Genomic DNA, 16,517 nt, shown 5'->3' with positions numbered 1-16,517 from the left:
TTATGCAGAAATGAAGGTTGGTAGGACCATGGCAATGGCATTTAGAAAGGAAGAATTTTTTTTAGTGTCCTGCAGGATGAATTTCACTTAAATCCCCTAAAATTCAATCCCGTCTCATCTCACACATGGAAATACGAGACTGACGTGTTTTCCTGATGTATTTTTTCACTGTGTAATTAAAGTGTAAGATTTAAAAGTTGAAGCTGAATTTCCGTCTTTGGTATTTCCCTGTTGATGGATCCCATCAGCTTCCCCGATGTCTAGTCAGGAAAGACAGGAGGGAAGTATTGGGATATAACCTTCTGTGTATCACGGGCTTTCCCAAGGCAGCTTGGTTTGCCCTCAGTGAGACTTCATTCTTTTCAAAGGCAAAATTTGTGCTGTGTTGTCTTGTTTGGGTTGTTGGTTTTTTTAAATGTGGCATGTGACAGAATATTTCCTTATTTAGCACTCGACGCTTTCTAACCAACCAGCCAGCCTTTGCAAGTGAGGAGGACTGGGCACTGTCCTCTCTTCAGCAGCACTTGATCACCAGCAACTCTCATCATTCAGCTTTGGGTGACAGGAAGAAAACGAAACAGCATTTACAGTTATGTTCTCTGGGTTGCTGCTTGTTCTTTCTCTTGTTCACAGCACTTTGCAGCTGGCGGGTAAGTGCCTCTCGCTTGCCTCCTACAAACGTGTCTGTGAAAGTGCTTGCATGTCCTCTGGCATTTCTGGGTGATTTATGGTTCTGTGGCAGTGCCTATATGTACATTATTAGTTTGGGACATATAGAAAGGGAGCCTCTTAGAGGAGGGCAAGAGGCAAGGGCAGGGTCTAACAGAAGAAAAAAATGAATAGAGAAGGAAGCAAAGACTGAATTCTTAATGGCTTTATTAATTTATAGTGGCACTATCATTTCAATAACCCCAGAAGATTAGACCTAAGAATATAATGAGATATATTTAATTTTTTTTCCTTTCATTTTGCTTTATTCTTCTGTGTTTTGATTTTTGAGCTGTTGGTGTCTGGGTAATGGTTAGCAAAATCAGGCAGGAAAAACTTCAGGAGTGGTGAAATGTGGAATTACTTGTAGGACAGAAAGGTATTCCCATATGATGGCTGTGCAATTCAGAGAGACTTAGTTCTTATAAAAAGGTTATTTTAATTCACTGTTTTGAACAGTCACTGAATTCACCAGAATTGATAAAATACATAAAGTAAATTTTTTGAAATAAAGTTGGATTAAGTTTAGGAAAGTTATTGTAGAATTGCGGTGATAATATTACTGCCATCTCTTTAGCTGCACTTCAATTTAGTGTTAAACAGATGGCTTCTGGAGACTGTAATGTTAAATCTTTTTAGCTTTGAAACTCCTGAGTAAAACTGTTACAGATTGCCTCAGAGTATGGGGTCGTTTGGGTTTTTTTAATTGCTTACGGTATCACTGCAGGCCAGAAAAAATTTTTTTCAGTATACTGTATATTAGCAACTAAATTGATTCAATTTTTTTACAGGCTTTTAAATGAAAAGTCTTTAGGTTTTAAAGTACATTTTAATTATATATGATGCCCACCAAGCAAAAGATGTATCAGGGACCAAAACTGGTTATGAATCCCACAGGCTTTGGAAGGCAATACAGCTAGGTGGGTCACAAGGCACACTGCAAAGGGGCAGCGCACGTGATGCACTACTGCTACTAATAAACTCGTTATAGGACTCACATAAGCTCAGCTGCTGCTTCTTTACATTGGAGCCAGCTCTGTAGACATGATCACAGAAACTACCTGGAGAGTTAGAGACTCAGTTTCTGGTACATGTGGACCTTCTAACTTCCACCAGCCTTTCCACATTGCCAGGCGGTGGTCGGATGCCACTGCTCCCCAGTGCTAGCTACTTTCTCAGACTGTGATTGGTTTCCCAATGTAATTCCTAGTTTTATACTGCAATGGCTCACAATAGCTACTGCAGGTCTTGTAGGTCAGCAAGGCCAATGAGCCCAGAGTACTGGCTGTGAGACCCAGTGAGAAGGAAAGGCAATATGGATTTGGGAGTGGGGGGACAAATGGCTTGGCAGAGACAGCTGTGACCCCAATAGGAGATCTGTAAGGGTGAAGGAAGTTTGTAGAGGTCAGAGGTCTACAAGGCCATGTATCTGGGGATAGATGGAAAGACAGTAATGGTAATAACAGTGTGACTGAGGGAATCAGTGTGACTGATGTAACCAACAAGCTGTGCTCAGCTCTGCTGATGGCTGCTGACTGCTACTAATCCATAGTATGGTGACATATAATAATGAATTACATACTCTATTGTCTACCTTACTGCTTTTTAATCAGTAAAACTCATGTTGCACTTGAGTCTGTTCCAGAACATCATATTTTTATTTGATATGAATGCAGTGACTCCCTGTTCATGTGAATGGGAAGCAGAATCATGTCACACATGCGTTATACACATATTCTATATTAATCATTTGTTAGGCATTGTTTTGTTTTACAGATACTGAAACATTTTTAGTATATAATAAAGTCAACAAGCTCTGCCTTCAGGCATCTATCGCACAGTCAGTTAGAACTGCCGCTTGCCATCAAGACAATGAATCACAAAAATTCAGGTGGATCACTGATCATCAGCTTATGAGTGTGAAACTGAACCTATGCCTGGGGGTGCCATCAAAGAAGGATCGGGCCTTGATCACCCTGTATCCATGTAATCAAACGAGTGGGCTTCAGTGGTGGGAATGCAGAAATGAAAGCCTCCTTGCAATCCAAGGAGAGGATTTGTTTTTCAGTCCTGGCAATGAAGAATATGATAATGTTCTGTTGAAGAAGGGGCTGAGTGCAAAGAGTAAGTGGAAGATCTACGGGCCTGTGGATGTTTTATGTTCCCAGGGATATGAAGGTACAGAAAACTGATTCTTTCACCCTTTGCACTAACTTGTTTGTGAGTATTAGTGTGTTTTGGATCTTTGACTGTTCTGATTCCTTCAGTGATCATCAGAGTTTTATAAAATCAGTGTACTGAGGGAGTTAGCCTTGATTTTAACATAATATTTATGGACAAGTATGTATTATATAACATATATATAAATACATGTAAATAATACATGCTATATTAGTACAGACATTATAGTATGTCAGTGTTACAAGTAGTATAAGTATTACATATACTCTCTATGTTTTCTAAATGTATAATATGTTAGTATATACATACTCAGACTACATATGAGTATTCTCTAAAGTCACTATTGGTCACCATATTGTGTCACTACATCATTAATAGAGAGTGTAAACTCTTACAAGTTTCTTATACAGCAGCATGGAAATGAAATTACATCCTCAAGAAAGTAGCACAATATGGGTGAGCTGAGAAAGGGCTGGAAGTACCAGTGCAGGTGGAGGAGGTGTGGCTTTCGTTTCAGCAGATGAGGATGCTCACAGAATAATGACAATTACCAGTGCCAGTATCTTTTTATGATTAGCTGAAGTCTGATTGCTCTGAAGGGCTTTCCCACGTTCAGAATGGACTTTCTAAAAACCACCTGACAGGATATTTGAAGAATTAAACTCCGAGCCTTGCATGTGGGAGCTGCTCCACTGCATGTGAGATACTTAAAACCAGAGATGGATTGTCTAAAGTGATGCTTACTTTCTCCAGGAAGTAGGACTTCTAAATATTGGTTCCTCCTCTTACACCTTTTATATAAAATCTTAACACTGTTTGAAACAGTAGTATCTCAGGTTAGAGCTCTGGGGTCTTAGTAAGTTTGTAAAAGCACCTTGGTCAGAACAAAAATCTACACTCACCTGTGAAATGTTACTTTACATCAGAACAGCACTGCTCTAAAACATGTGTCAGCAAGTTCAGTCTGGAAAAGTGTTGAAATGAGTTTTGTTGTTATGGGAAAAGTAACATGGAAAGCACTTGAGCTGCAGTTCAGCCACTAGCACTGGCTTCACATTTTTCAGTTTACATTCACTTATTATGTTCCATACTATATCGTTTTGCCTTCTCAGAGACCTTTACACTGCTAGGAAATGCTTTCGGGGCCCCCTGTGTGTTCCCTTTCATGTACAATAAGCAATGGTATGCTGAGTGCACGGCAGCTGGCCGGTCAGACGGCTGGCTCTGGTGTGCAACCACTGCAGACTATGACACGGACCAGCGATACGGATTTTGCCCATCAAAAGGTAAGTTACCTGTTTCCACGCAGTTCCCCTCAGTGTGGTATTGGCAAACCAGCACTAGCAGATCATTAATATCTTTATAATAATGCATAGTTTACAAGAATCTATTTTAGTATATGCTGTATTGCCACATTCTGCAGCTCTCTACACAAGGAAGCAACATGTTGCATGAAGACGTGGAGAAAACTGTGATTGAAGAGTAATCTGGCATGTGGTTCCCACTAGTTGTGGGGGTGTTGCTGAGCAGCACGATAATTTTGAGCTCCTTGCTGTTTCTCAGCCAGAATGTGTGCTGTCACCATTGTACAACCCTTCTCTGAGGACCTCTGTTGCAATGGATGTGGGCACAAAAATGAGGGCTGTAGGAAGATTAATGATGAAAACATTTTAGTCTGCGTGATTCTCATGTGAATATATTTTTTACGTAGGTGGAACGTGCCTTTTTATCCATGCTATTAAGCCCTATTCCTATTGCCTGGGAAGCAGTATTTCCACCCCTTCTGACAACTGCCTTCCATCCCTGGCATTTCTCTACAACTTCAATCACTTTCTGAAAACTGCCTTCCACTTCTGTGGTCACTCTCCCCTCTATCTCCCTTTATGGCCTTGTTCTTGACAGGGGAGCTTTACATTTTATGTGTTGAAGACTCCTTCTGACACTTCTCAGTTTTCCCTGATATTCCTCCCCGTCGGTCCTGTTCAACTTTACATCTTTTATTATTAAAACGCCCCTTTACACCAATTGACTAAAAATGTGCTTTTTGTGTGGTTCAAATTCATCGTCAAATATGCTTTCCAGGTTCCTACAAAGATGCAATGGACACTGAGTCCAAAAGACATGTGACATAGCATCAGTGAATAATTTTCAAAGCTTTTGAAAGCCAGTCCCAGCTCTTAGTTCTTTTTAAAATCCAGCTTCACACTGAGTTTTGGGAATACTCAAATATCTGATTCAATTTTTGTATTGTGCTTGATTGAGGAAGTGCAGTTCTTCAACGGACCAAAGATGCAAAAGTCTTCAGAAGAGGAGCTAATGTGGCTTAGCACCATTGAAGTGCCTGGGTCCTGAAGCTGTGTGACAGGCACTTCCAGAAGTCTTTGCAAGGGGAAGATTTATCTGACAACTGTTTTGATGCTAGATTCAGGTCTAGGGCTGGTTCGCTGAGCTCTCAGAGGGAACCGCTGTCCAGAAAGAGGAGATGTTGCATAACTTTTTATAGATTTCACCTAGGATTTCTGCCACAGCCTTGACTTTGTCCTTCTCCGTCCCACTCACAACATTTTCAGTGCTCTTGAAAGAACAGCAGAGGTGACATTCAATGAGAACGCCATGCATAACAAGAACCTGCAACTCATTTTCCTGTGGCGGAGTTACTATCCTCTCCAAAATATTTATTTTCTTCACAGATAAAGACACCACCTGGACTACAGATCTGTTAACAAATGTCCATTACCAAATAAACTCCGAATCTGCTCTCACATGGCATCAAGCCAGGAAGAGCTGTCAGCAGCAAAATGCGGAATTATTGAGTATTACAGATATTCATGAGCAAATATACCTTAAAGGTGAGGAAGTAAAGCAAACGCTGACTTACATCCAGGATCTGTTCAGTCCATCATTACAGTTAAGGACTAATTAGTATGGTTTTGGCTAATGTCTATAGAACTAAATATGCATAAGTAAGTAAACAAAACCTTTTAGAATTTGCAAATTGATATCAAAATCATTGCCAAGTTTAAACAGAATTCAACACATTTCAGTGCCCTGAAAGTGTAACAGTTTGACTATTTAAAAACGTTATATTAAAAATTCCTTGGGTTTGGTTTGTGTTTGGTGTTTTGTTTTGTTTTTGTTTTTTTTTTAAAGATAAAAAAGATATTCTGAAAAGTAAATGGAAGTTTCCCTTTTGGTCAAAAGTAACCTTTAGAACAAATTGAAAACAAGAGAAAAAGAGATATTTTTATGCTAAAAGATGTTTTGTGTCAAATGCAGTTTGGCATCTGATTTCTTGAATTCATTTGACATACTGAAAAATATCAGTTATTCATAGATCCTAAACTGTGGCTCTACTTACCCATGTATTGATGAAGGAATGGTACTGAAGAAACTCTCTCCTGTTATTTTTAATGAATTTAACTTCTAAGAGCTTAATTATTATTGTTTATACTGACACTGTACCGATATTTCTACCTAAATAAATTCAATGTTATACAGAATTTAGTCTGTTCTACAGAAACATTTTCATTTTTGATATACTCTGTGGCACCTCCTCCGTGCTCATTTTGCATTAGGTGACAGAGTAAGAGAGGAGTTTTTTGTTTGTTTGCTTTTTACAGTAATCAAAGCTTCGGCGTGTGTCAGTTTATCAGATATTTCGGTGTCTAAAGATATTTGTAGTTAGATATTTAAGAACTGTAAGTCCTCCTAGAGACATTATTAGTGACTATTGCTAAACAAAAAAGTGGTTTATAAAGTCATTTATCTTTATTTGGTTACTTAGAGTTAACAGAAGGTACGGATTCTGCACTGTGGATTGGACTCAACAGACTGGACTTGAGGAGTGGATGGGGGTGGATTGGAGGCAGCCCGTTCCAGTACTTAAACTGGGCCCCAGGTATCTGTGCCTTTGATTCTGTATTTCAAAAGAAAAAATATACGTGCCTCAAATTCTGCAAAGCAGATTGTGTTAGCAGCAAGATATGCCACAAGGTATGTATTTTAGCTTTACTTGCTTTAGCTTTATAAAACCCTTTTTTCTATAGCCATATAAGCCAGAAACATCTCTGTATTGCAAAAATATTTTAGCTCTGAAAGCAATATTGTCATTCGCAAAAATATACAGTCTTGCATTTCTTGTCTCTAGCAACAGAACTATGAGGGGGTTAGATGTTCGTATCCACGTAAATGATACTACATGTCATACAGACATTCCCACTACCAGAGATTTACCTCAGTTGCCAAAGCTGGGAAAGACGTTATCTTTGGGGCTCTCACTTCAGCCAGAAGTGATTTCTCCTGTGCACTTTAGACCTTAGCATTCTATTTGCCTTTCAGAAAAGTTCACTTTTTCTTTCTGTACCTTTCCCAAAGGAAGCCCCTCTCCAGAATCTGGAAAGCTCTGTGTGGTTTTGAATCCTGAAACAAAAGCTAAATGGCAAAATTGGGAATGTGATCAGAAACTTGGTTACATTTGTAAGAAAAGAAACTTTACCTTGGCTCCCTCAGGTATGTTGATAAATGGTGGTAATTACAAGTAGAAGCTGTTACCTGAATTGCTCGGCACTCACGTTGAAAGGGTGAGCAGAATAATTATGTTAGAAATAGCAACTATTTCTTGTGTAGTTGGTTTGCTTTTTTAAAACCACTGTACCCTTTCTAGGCTGATTTCCAGTCCCACAACACACAGAATGAAACAGGTAAAGGCAAAGAACATCCAACTTGTCCTGTCCATATTTTGTTAGTCAGGTCTTCCCTTTGAATACACACACTACAGAGCACAAAAAGGGAGAACAAGCCAAAAATTACTTTTTGGAAGAGGGACATTAATAAAAATAAGCCAAAGGTTGAAGATCGATATATTGCAAAGATAAGATATTTTAAGTTTATAAAGATTTTCCTGTTCGTGTTTCCATATATATATATGTCTAGTTCTAAATCTGTCTAGATGAGTTTTACTCTCTCAATATACTTACCTTTTAAAATTCATAAGCATTCCCTGGTAGGTGCAGATAATTTTTGATTTCTTTTATCTGACAAGTAAGTACTACGTAATACAGAAGCTGTTAAAATTGATACATTACTGTATTTGTTACAGACATTTGACTATTTAAGAATGATAGAATTTGTATTAAATAACATTTGTATTAAAAAAACTTTCCTTTTCCAAGCTAAAAAATACCAGATTTAAAATCATATTTATGTTTATTATGTTTTGTGTGTGTCATTTCCTTATAATAAGAATTTGCAAAGAAAATTCTTAGTTCAGAATTTTTGCACAGAATAAGTGAAAGTATTTTCAGTTTCATGTGCCTTGTATGACATTTGAACCCCTCTAAACCATTGGTACTTGTTCCTAGGTGACTTTGGGGCTGCTGTTTGTCCAGATGGTTGGGTACCGTATGTAGATCACTGCTACAAGATCTTCAGGGAGACCAAAGGATGGGAAGAAGCTTTGACCTCTTGTCAGAAGGAAGGGAGTCACCTGGCCAGCATCCAAAGCCTCGAGGAGCACAGCTTTGTGCTGTCTCAGCTTGGGTACAGTGAGTGTTTCCAGAGGGGTTTTTGCCTTTGTCAGCATGTAAGAAGCACCAGCCTGCTGAATTGAGATGTAGGAATTGTATTCACATGAGCTACTGCAGTCAGAGACATGCAAGGAGCTAGAGGCATTAGGCTGGTGCAGTGCTTTCCTTTCTGCTTCAAAGCAGATGCCTCCTTCCCTGCTGGGACTTGCAGATTTACTTAACTGTCTTGACTTGTGCTTTGTTTTGCATGAGGGTAGGGCATCTGTCATCCCAGTGAGAAGCTTTCTCAGTGAAAGGATTAAGAAATGTAAGTTCCACTTTGAAATAGCAGTTTTTATTGAAGACTAACATATTTGTACTGCTTTCTGTGCATTTGAGGAACTTACAGCGTGGGTTTACGATGAGTTCTCCACATCTTGTGGTTAACCAGCACCCAGACCAGTAAGTTCACAGGTCTCTGCAGAAGTGATGAAAGAAACCTACTAAAGAAAAGTTTAGGTCTCCACACTGCTAGGTGGAAAAGATCAGCTGAGCTATTCAAGGTGGTTCCCAGGCAGCAAGCTGTGGAATTGCCTGGGTTGCCTAAAGAGCTGTGAGTACAGGTCATTGGATCTAGCATGTCAGTGAGGTCTCACCATGGCCTTTTTAATGTCCTGGCAGAAACATGAGGAGTCTGTAGACGCGTTGCTACTTTTTACTCTTGTTAGCTATTTGCCTTTCCATTCCCCCCCCCCCCCCCCCCCCCCATGCTTAGAGGTAGTGAAAATTCTTAATGAACTACTGAAAAAGTGAAAGATATTCAAGACAGAAAAGTTCTTTCTTCGGCAAGAGTCATTTGTCTGCTTAGTGTTCAACTATACAAGGAGATATTTTTGGATTCTTATATTTTTGATTCTGGTATCGTACCCCAGCTTAGTGACTACTGAAGAAACTGAGAACATCCTTCCCTATCTATCTTTCCCATGTTTGTGAATGCTGCCTAAATTTGCCTTTCATTTCCCTTGCTGTCCTTGTATTAAGAATTCCTAAAACCGTAGGATCGTGCACTGGTTGAGGCCAGAAGGAACCCTGGAGGTCGTTTGGTCCAGCCTCAACCTGGAGCAAAGCCAGCCTCAAAGTTAGATCTGGCTGCTGACAGCCTTCCCCTTTTTTTGGTTTTGGATGTTGTTGAAACTCCGATTTTACTTCTTGCCTAAAAAATTGTTGTAGGGCTGGGAGGCTAGGCTTAGCGGGTTTTTCCTTTTTTATTTTGTTGAAAGAAACTTGAAACATTCACACTTCAAGTTAGATTAAAACAGTATTTTAAAATCTGACCAGTGCAACAGAACCTAAAAAGTAACTACTAATGCAGTTCTATCATACCACCATAGTGTAGTAGCATTAGGCTGGTAATTTGCTCTTCTCCCACTGCTATGAGGAAAGGAAGCGAAATTTTTTGATCCAGTGCAGGCATTTCATTACAGCCTAATTTTCCAAAACATGCTTTCTTTATTCTAATATCTATGTGAAAAATATTAATTTATGAAATGAACATGCAACACAGCAAATAATCTTGTTTCATAAATTTACGGAAGGGATTGTATGTTCTAGAGCTCGAGGGTGCTGTGAAAAGAATGCAGTGCCATAAGAGGTCTTTTCTAATTCTGTGGTTCCGTGTTTCAGAGCCAGCAGACAAGCTGTGGATTGGGCTGAACGATCATAAGGTTCAAATGTATTTTGAATGGAGTGATGGTACACCAGTGACATACACAAAATGGCACCTGGGGGAGCCATCCACCACAAACAACAGGCCAGAAGATTGTGTACTGATCAAGGGCCAGGTAAAATTATTCAATGTATGTTTTACTTTAATATTGAAACTAACGTTTTAATAAAAGAATTATGAACCTGCTATTTCAGCAACTGGCTAGGGCCAGAAAAAGGGATGTGGGGACAAAGTATGAGATTAAATACGAACTTTCATTAAAAAAGTAAGAAAAAATAAAATGAAAGTATTACTGCATCACAGATGAAATTTCCTCTAAGTTCATCTGAAAGACAGCGATGAATATATTAGGACTATAAAACAAGTCTCTGACTGTAGTTTGAGCATGTTCTGCTCCTTCCCCTCTGGCAGTGATGGTGGCATGTGGGGATCCCTGCTGCCTCCTTTGTGCCTGCTCATCTGCCCATCCCTGTGTGGCACAACTGCCTGTGCAGGGCCCTGCATAACAGGTCTGGTAACCAGCTCCCTGCACCCTCATCCCTTCTTACCACTACCAGTTGTAGCTGTACTATAGACCAGTCTGTTTCACTAAATGTGAGAAGATTTATTTTTGTTATCAACTAAGGGAATTGGATAAGGAAAAAGAAAATACTTCTGTTTCAAAATGAAAGGAGGAAGAAAATTAATAGCTTTCATTATAAAGAAAGAAACTGCTTTGTATTATTCATCTTATTCTCATTGTTACTACATCCTTTTTCCTGCCACAGGATGGCTATTGGGCAGACTATGACTGTGAGAAGAAAGCTGGTTACATTTGTAAAAGAAAACCTGTATCACAAATAGCTGGAGAAAAGGAAATTACTGATACAGGTTGCAAAAAAGTAAGTATATAAGAATGGACCACCAATTTCCCAGATTGAATAAGTACCTTGTCTGACAATCATCTAGAATTATTTGAATTATTTATGTTATTTACATATAGATTTTTGTCTTTATTCTGAAGTTTCTCTCTGTCTCCCAGTTTCTTTAAACGTTAGAAAGCCACTTGCAGAAATCACTGAAGAAGGGATCTGTAATTTCACTGCAAATGGTTTCTGATTCATAATATTCACGATTATTGTGCTTCATTCATTTCAGAATGGTATAGCTCACTTAATACATGTTATCACAATTATTTAAAAGTTATATAGACATCCTGAAATCATGTTATAGGGCTGGAGAAGATATGGGACCTACTGCTATTTTATTGGGCATGTTCCAGCAACATTTTCAGAAGCAAATACCACTTGTGAAGGAGAAGAAGCTTACCTAGCCACAGTTGAAAGCAGGTATGATAATACCTTTTCCTTGGCTTTTAAATAGGTAAAGGTTGCATGTTCTGAAATATTCCTAGAACTACAAAATCTAACACAGTGTCAAACAGCCACTTACAGATGAGGTCTCTAGTTCAACAAAGTATTGCTTTTGTTCTTTGAGCTACAGAGAGTTGAAATCCTATTGTAATGTCTTCTCCCCCAATCTGACGTAAGGAGAAAAGAATTCATCAGCAGATTAGACAAGTAAGATTTGGATAAATGAATTTGTTTTCGTTTGTGTCTTTACGATTCCTTCTACAGGTATGAACAAGCCTATCTGACTAGCCTTGTTGGGCTGAGGCCTGAGAAATATTTCTGGCTTGGTCTTGGTGACATGGAGGACCAAGGCACTTTTAGGTGGGCCAATGGTGAAGCTCTCTCCTTCACACACTGGAATGCAGCAATGCCTGGTAGGTGCCGTAACAGTGGATGGGAGGTGGTCTCTGAGGTCATGGTCCCTCCTTGGGTTTGCATTGGTAATGTCCTCTGAATTTTACACTTTAAGCCTTCAGTATATTTTACAAGAACTGGCACTTCTCAAACCCCATCTTTTAATTTCAAAGGGAACAGTTTGAGCTGCAGTTTTATTATATATATATATAACTTTATATAATATAAATGTATATTATTTTATTTATTTATTTATATAGGACATCTGACTATATTTATCTGTAAGATTAACATTTTGTCTCATCTTCACAAAGAGATTAGCAGGAGTTACAGGCAGGTCCTAGGACTATTCCATACTCATCCCTCTAGTAGAAAAGTTAGCCTGGGAGAAGAGTCTGAAACAGAGTGATTGTAATAAGGATTTAAAATGACAATTACAAAATCTCAGTACCAAAAATGATCATGCCATCATTTTCCATACTTGTGATGCTAAGAATGCATTCACAGGATCATACTGTGCACAGGCACAGAAAACAAGATTTCAAAATGCCATGAGGGAATCTGCTTTCCCCAAGATATACCACATCCCTCCTAGTGATCATTTGTCTGAAAAAATTCTCAGAAATCTTCAGCGAGGTTATAACATGCAAAACAACATTTTTATGAAAATGGTAAAAGAGTAATAAAATTTCTGTAAATGCCATGAGAAGAAAGCTTGCCAGGGAGTCTCTGCTGCCAGCAGATGATCGGAGTATAAAGTGTGCACTTGTAGATTTGTCTGGAACAGTGAAAAATGAGTTTCACTGCACCTGTGTTCGCTGAGGAAGAAACTGTGTTTTCTGTGCTGCAAAGTTTCTTTGTGAGGGTATGACTGGAAAGTCTATTTCAGGCTGAAATAGCAGGAGAGTAGATTATGATGATCTGAAGAAAAGCATTTCAGGACTAAGCATAGATGCAAAAGCATCCAAATTGTAAAGGTTACATGAAGTGTAATGTGTACCTAACTACCTGCTTACCTGCTAAAACTGCCTTGACAGCTAAGGGGTGAAAAAAGGCAAATTTGATGCCAACATTTAAAATGATTCCAGGGAACTGTGGGCAAAACCAGACCAATGAGTCACTGCTAAATTGGTTGAATCTGTAATAAAGAATAGAATAAAGAAGACATAGTGGGAACAATACATAAAATTGCTTGTGTAAAGGGAGGTTATGCTCTCAGGTCTCCTGGAGCTCCCCACAGGAGCCAAAAGCATATGAATAAGGGAAATCTAGTTAGTGTGGTCTATCTCAATCACCAAAAGCTTTTGAGCTAATCTGACATGACACAGGAAACCTCCTACATGATTAAAAATTTTGGTTAAAAGGCAGGGAATGGAAGGTGATGTTTTTGACTGGGGAAGAACATTCACCAGTAGAGTCCCATAATGATCTGTGCAAAAGCCCAAGATGTTAAACTTAATTACAGACAATCTGGAAAAGGTGAAATAGTGAGGTGACAAGATTTGCTGATGATACTAAATTATTTCTGATAGTGAAGATGTGCCTGTGAGAACACACAGGATGATCTCAGGAGAATGACGGAGCATGATCATTAAAATGGCAGGTGAACTTTGATGCAGGTAAAGTGATGCTCGCAGGAGCGAACATGTATCTTGACATGACATAAAGTGATGGACTTAGAGTTGACCATTTCTGGAGTCAGTTCTTGGCACCATGATAGACAGGTCCATTAAAACATCAGGTCTGTGCTCCACAGGAATCAAAAAGTAGCCAAAATTTTAGGAATGCTTAGGAAATTAAGAAAGAACACAAATAAGCCATTGTATAAACCCAGTGGGTGCATTTGACTGCATTTTGTGTGATGAACGCAACCTGCAGTTCCCTCTGAGAGAATACACTAAAGTTACAGCGAACATCATGGGATAAGCTTCATCGTGTCTGGGTTGAGGTTTGTACACCTGCCTTATGTATGCACTAAGGGTTTTGTTTCCATCTATATTAGTGACCGAGGTTATGCTGCCTGATATAAAACAGACTTAATGTAAGTAGAATGAGGTCTTCACTTGAAAATACAGGGTTTCACTGTAAAAAACCCCGCACAAATCAATTCATTTTCTAACATAGAATTAATTATGCAGGATATAGCACATAAAAAAAGCAGGATCCCAAACTGATCATGACCTCCTCAAACAGAAAACATTACTTTTGTCTGTGTGAAAAACACCTAAACTCTCCAACTCTCCTATCCAAGTGTTACAGTACAGCAAGAAGCGAATGGTTGCTGCTCAAAGATTTTAAGTAAGAAATAAACAATTCAGTCTGTATAAAATATCCAATGTGTTTTTTGTTTCTCACAAAGGAAGTAATCCAGGATGTGTAGCCATGAGAACTGGGACTGCAGCTGGATTATGGGATGTTCTTGACTGTGAGACAAAGCAAAATTACATATGTAAGCAGTGGGCAGAGAATGCAACATCTCCACCTATTCCAACTACAGCTCCGGTCCCCACATGTCCTGAAGGTTGGGTATCAAACAACCATGGTAGTTCCTGTTTTAAAGTAAGTGCCTAAATAGTTGAAAGAAGTTTGAACTGCTCAGCTGGGAGGGATGAGGGGCGGAGAGGGGAAAGAAAGAAAAAGGAAGTGACATCTTCATTTTGCAATATGTGAGACTGGAAAATAGCAAAAAAACCCAAACAAAACACCACAGACATCTCAGGGGATAATCTATAAAAGGGGAGAAACTAAGGAAGAAAGATGAGGTTGTGAGGTTGAAGGGACTGGCTGGACACAATGGGAGGAAGAAGGACACAGGAAAGAAAATGAAGTTTGTGTCCTAGGGGTTGAATGAATTGGAGCAGAAAATGGAAGAAAAGGGATATAAATACCAAGTCCCTAGAAAGACATAAAGAAAAGAGAAAAAAGAAGAAACAAGATTAAAATTATTGAGAGAACAATGTGAAAATGCTGTATTAAACAGCAGAAGCAGCAAAGCTTGGATGTTAGTATGGCTCTTTATATCAGTTGTGATCACTAGGTTGTGCAAAGATCCCATATTTCTCTGAGGTGTGTGAGATTTCAGGGAACAAAGTAGAGAAGCAGTGAGGTGTATCCATAAGCAGCACAATGCCTAAGGCTGGACCTGGCAAAGATAATCACACTGTTCCTCAAACTAAAGCATAAGTCACATTAAAGATTTATTAAACCAATGTTTATGAAGGACATGAGAGAGCTTCTTTTGCAAAGCTAGAGATAACTCGTATTTGAAGTACAATCAGTTATGTCTGAGCAGGCATACAAAAGAACTTTGTACAAGAAAGGAGGGTAATGTGCAAACATTGATTTGGGATCATGCAGAATAGAAATGTGCTAGGTAAGTGTGAGATAATATTTCTTACCCCTTCATTAAATTAATGAGTCCTGGTTTTATTATGTTGTTGGGTTTTTTTTTTTCATTTCTTTCAAACTCAGCTGGAATGCTATTTACTGGGGTTCCTTTATCCCCAAATCATCATTTTTAGATTTGGTCAGACTTGTGCTTATTCTTTGAACTACCAAAATGTTAGACATCATGTTGTAAATGTAAAGTGAGAGTTGTAAACCACCACAAGGTCATTCTATTGCCTGTATCTTCAGTCTCCTCCTAGGCCACCTTGACTCTCCACCACAAACCCTCTTCTGCCTTCATCCTAAAGATGGCCTGGGCCCTCCCCTAGGTAAAACAAGTTCAAGAGAATTGTATTCCTTTCTAGCAATTCCTTCCTTTTGTTTGCCACTGCTACAATAACTAGCTAGACAACTCTAGTGCAAAAAATTTATGAACAGAGTAATTCATGCTATTTCTCTTACGGATTTTTACTTGGCTGTATGAAACACCATTTATGGGTAAGCAAGACTACAGTTCTTCATTTTATTATGAAATATATAGTATATTTTAAAGTAATTTCTCCATAGTGTTTTTGCAGATCAAATATTGAAAAGAAATCATGGCTTGAAGCTCGAGATTTTTGTAGACATATAGGAGGGGACCTTGTCACCATTAACAGTAAAGAGGAGATACCATTACTAAGACAAGCATTGTAGTGAGTATCTGCTATATGTTTATCTTACCAGATTTAAGAGATGTTTCATATGAACTGTTATGAAGTTTTTAGATAATGTAGTGGTTTGACCCTGGCTGAATGCCAGGTGCCTGCCAAAACCACTCTGTCACTCCCCTCCTCAACCGGACAGGGAAGAAAAAAATATAACAAAAAGCTTGCGGGTTGAGATAAGGACAGAGAGATTACTCAGGAATTACTGTCATGGGCAAAAGAGACTCGACTTGGGGAAAATCAGATTAATTTATGACCATCCAGATCAGAAAAAACACCTTCCCCCCACCCCTCCCTTCTTCCCACACTTAACTTAATTCCTAATTTCTCTACCTTTTCCCCCTGAGCGGTGCAGGTGGATGGGGGATGGGGGTTTGTCCTGGTTTCAGCTGGGATGGACTTAATTATCATCTTAGGATTAGTGTGGTGCTCTGTTTTGGCTTTGTGAGGCTTTTCAGTTCCTCAGGCCTTGCCAGCAAAAAAGGCCAGAGGGGCACAAGGAATTGGGAAGGGGACACACCAGGTCAGCTGGCCTTAACTAGTCAAAGAGGTGTTCCAT

The 16,517-nt window shown here is 39.0% G+C and overlaps 1 protein-coding gene across 1 annotated transcript in view; it reads left to right on the top strand.

Moving 5' to 3' along the window:
* Positions 1-482: 482 nt before the first annotated feature.
* LOC102060002 (macrophage mannose receptor 1-like) overlaps positions 483-16,517 on the top strand; it is a 37,556-nt gene continuing 21,521 nt past the window's right edge. The window contains exons 1-13 of the mRNA XM_027800510.2: positions 483-650; positions 2,485-2,886; positions 4,002-4,175; positions 5,580-5,738; positions 6,674-6,787; positions 7,264-7,398; positions 8,250-8,432; positions 10,077-10,234; positions 10,887-11,000; positions 11,332-11,447; positions 11,736-11,884; positions 14,224-14,423; positions 15,819-15,946. Coding sequence (XP_027656311.1) covers positions 593-650; positions 2,485-2,886; positions 4,002-4,175; positions 5,580-5,738; positions 6,674-6,787; positions 7,264-7,398; positions 8,250-8,432; positions 10,077-10,234; positions 10,887-11,000; positions 11,332-11,447; positions 11,736-11,884; positions 14,224-14,423; positions 15,819-15,946 — 2,090 coding nt within the window. The 5' untranslated portion in view covers positions 483-592. The remainder of the gene's footprint in view (positions 651-2,484; positions 2,887-4,001; positions 4,176-5,579; positions 5,739-6,673; positions 6,788-7,263; positions 7,399-8,249; positions 8,433-10,076; positions 10,235-10,886; positions 11,001-11,331; positions 11,448-11,735; positions 11,885-14,223; positions 14,424-15,818; positions 15,947-16,517) is intronic.

The sequence above is a fragment of the Falco cherrug genome, chromosome 4 (genome assembly GCF_023634085.1).
Source record: "Falco cherrug isolate bFalChe1 chromosome 4, bFalChe1.pri, whole genome shotgun sequence".
NCBI classification, from domain to species: domain Eukaryota; kingdom Metazoa; phylum Chordata; class Aves; order Falconiformes; family Falconidae; genus Falco; species Falco cherrug.
The sequence above is the reverse complement of the archived record's forward strand: the minus strand, read 5'-3'. Positions and strand labels throughout refer to the sequence as shown.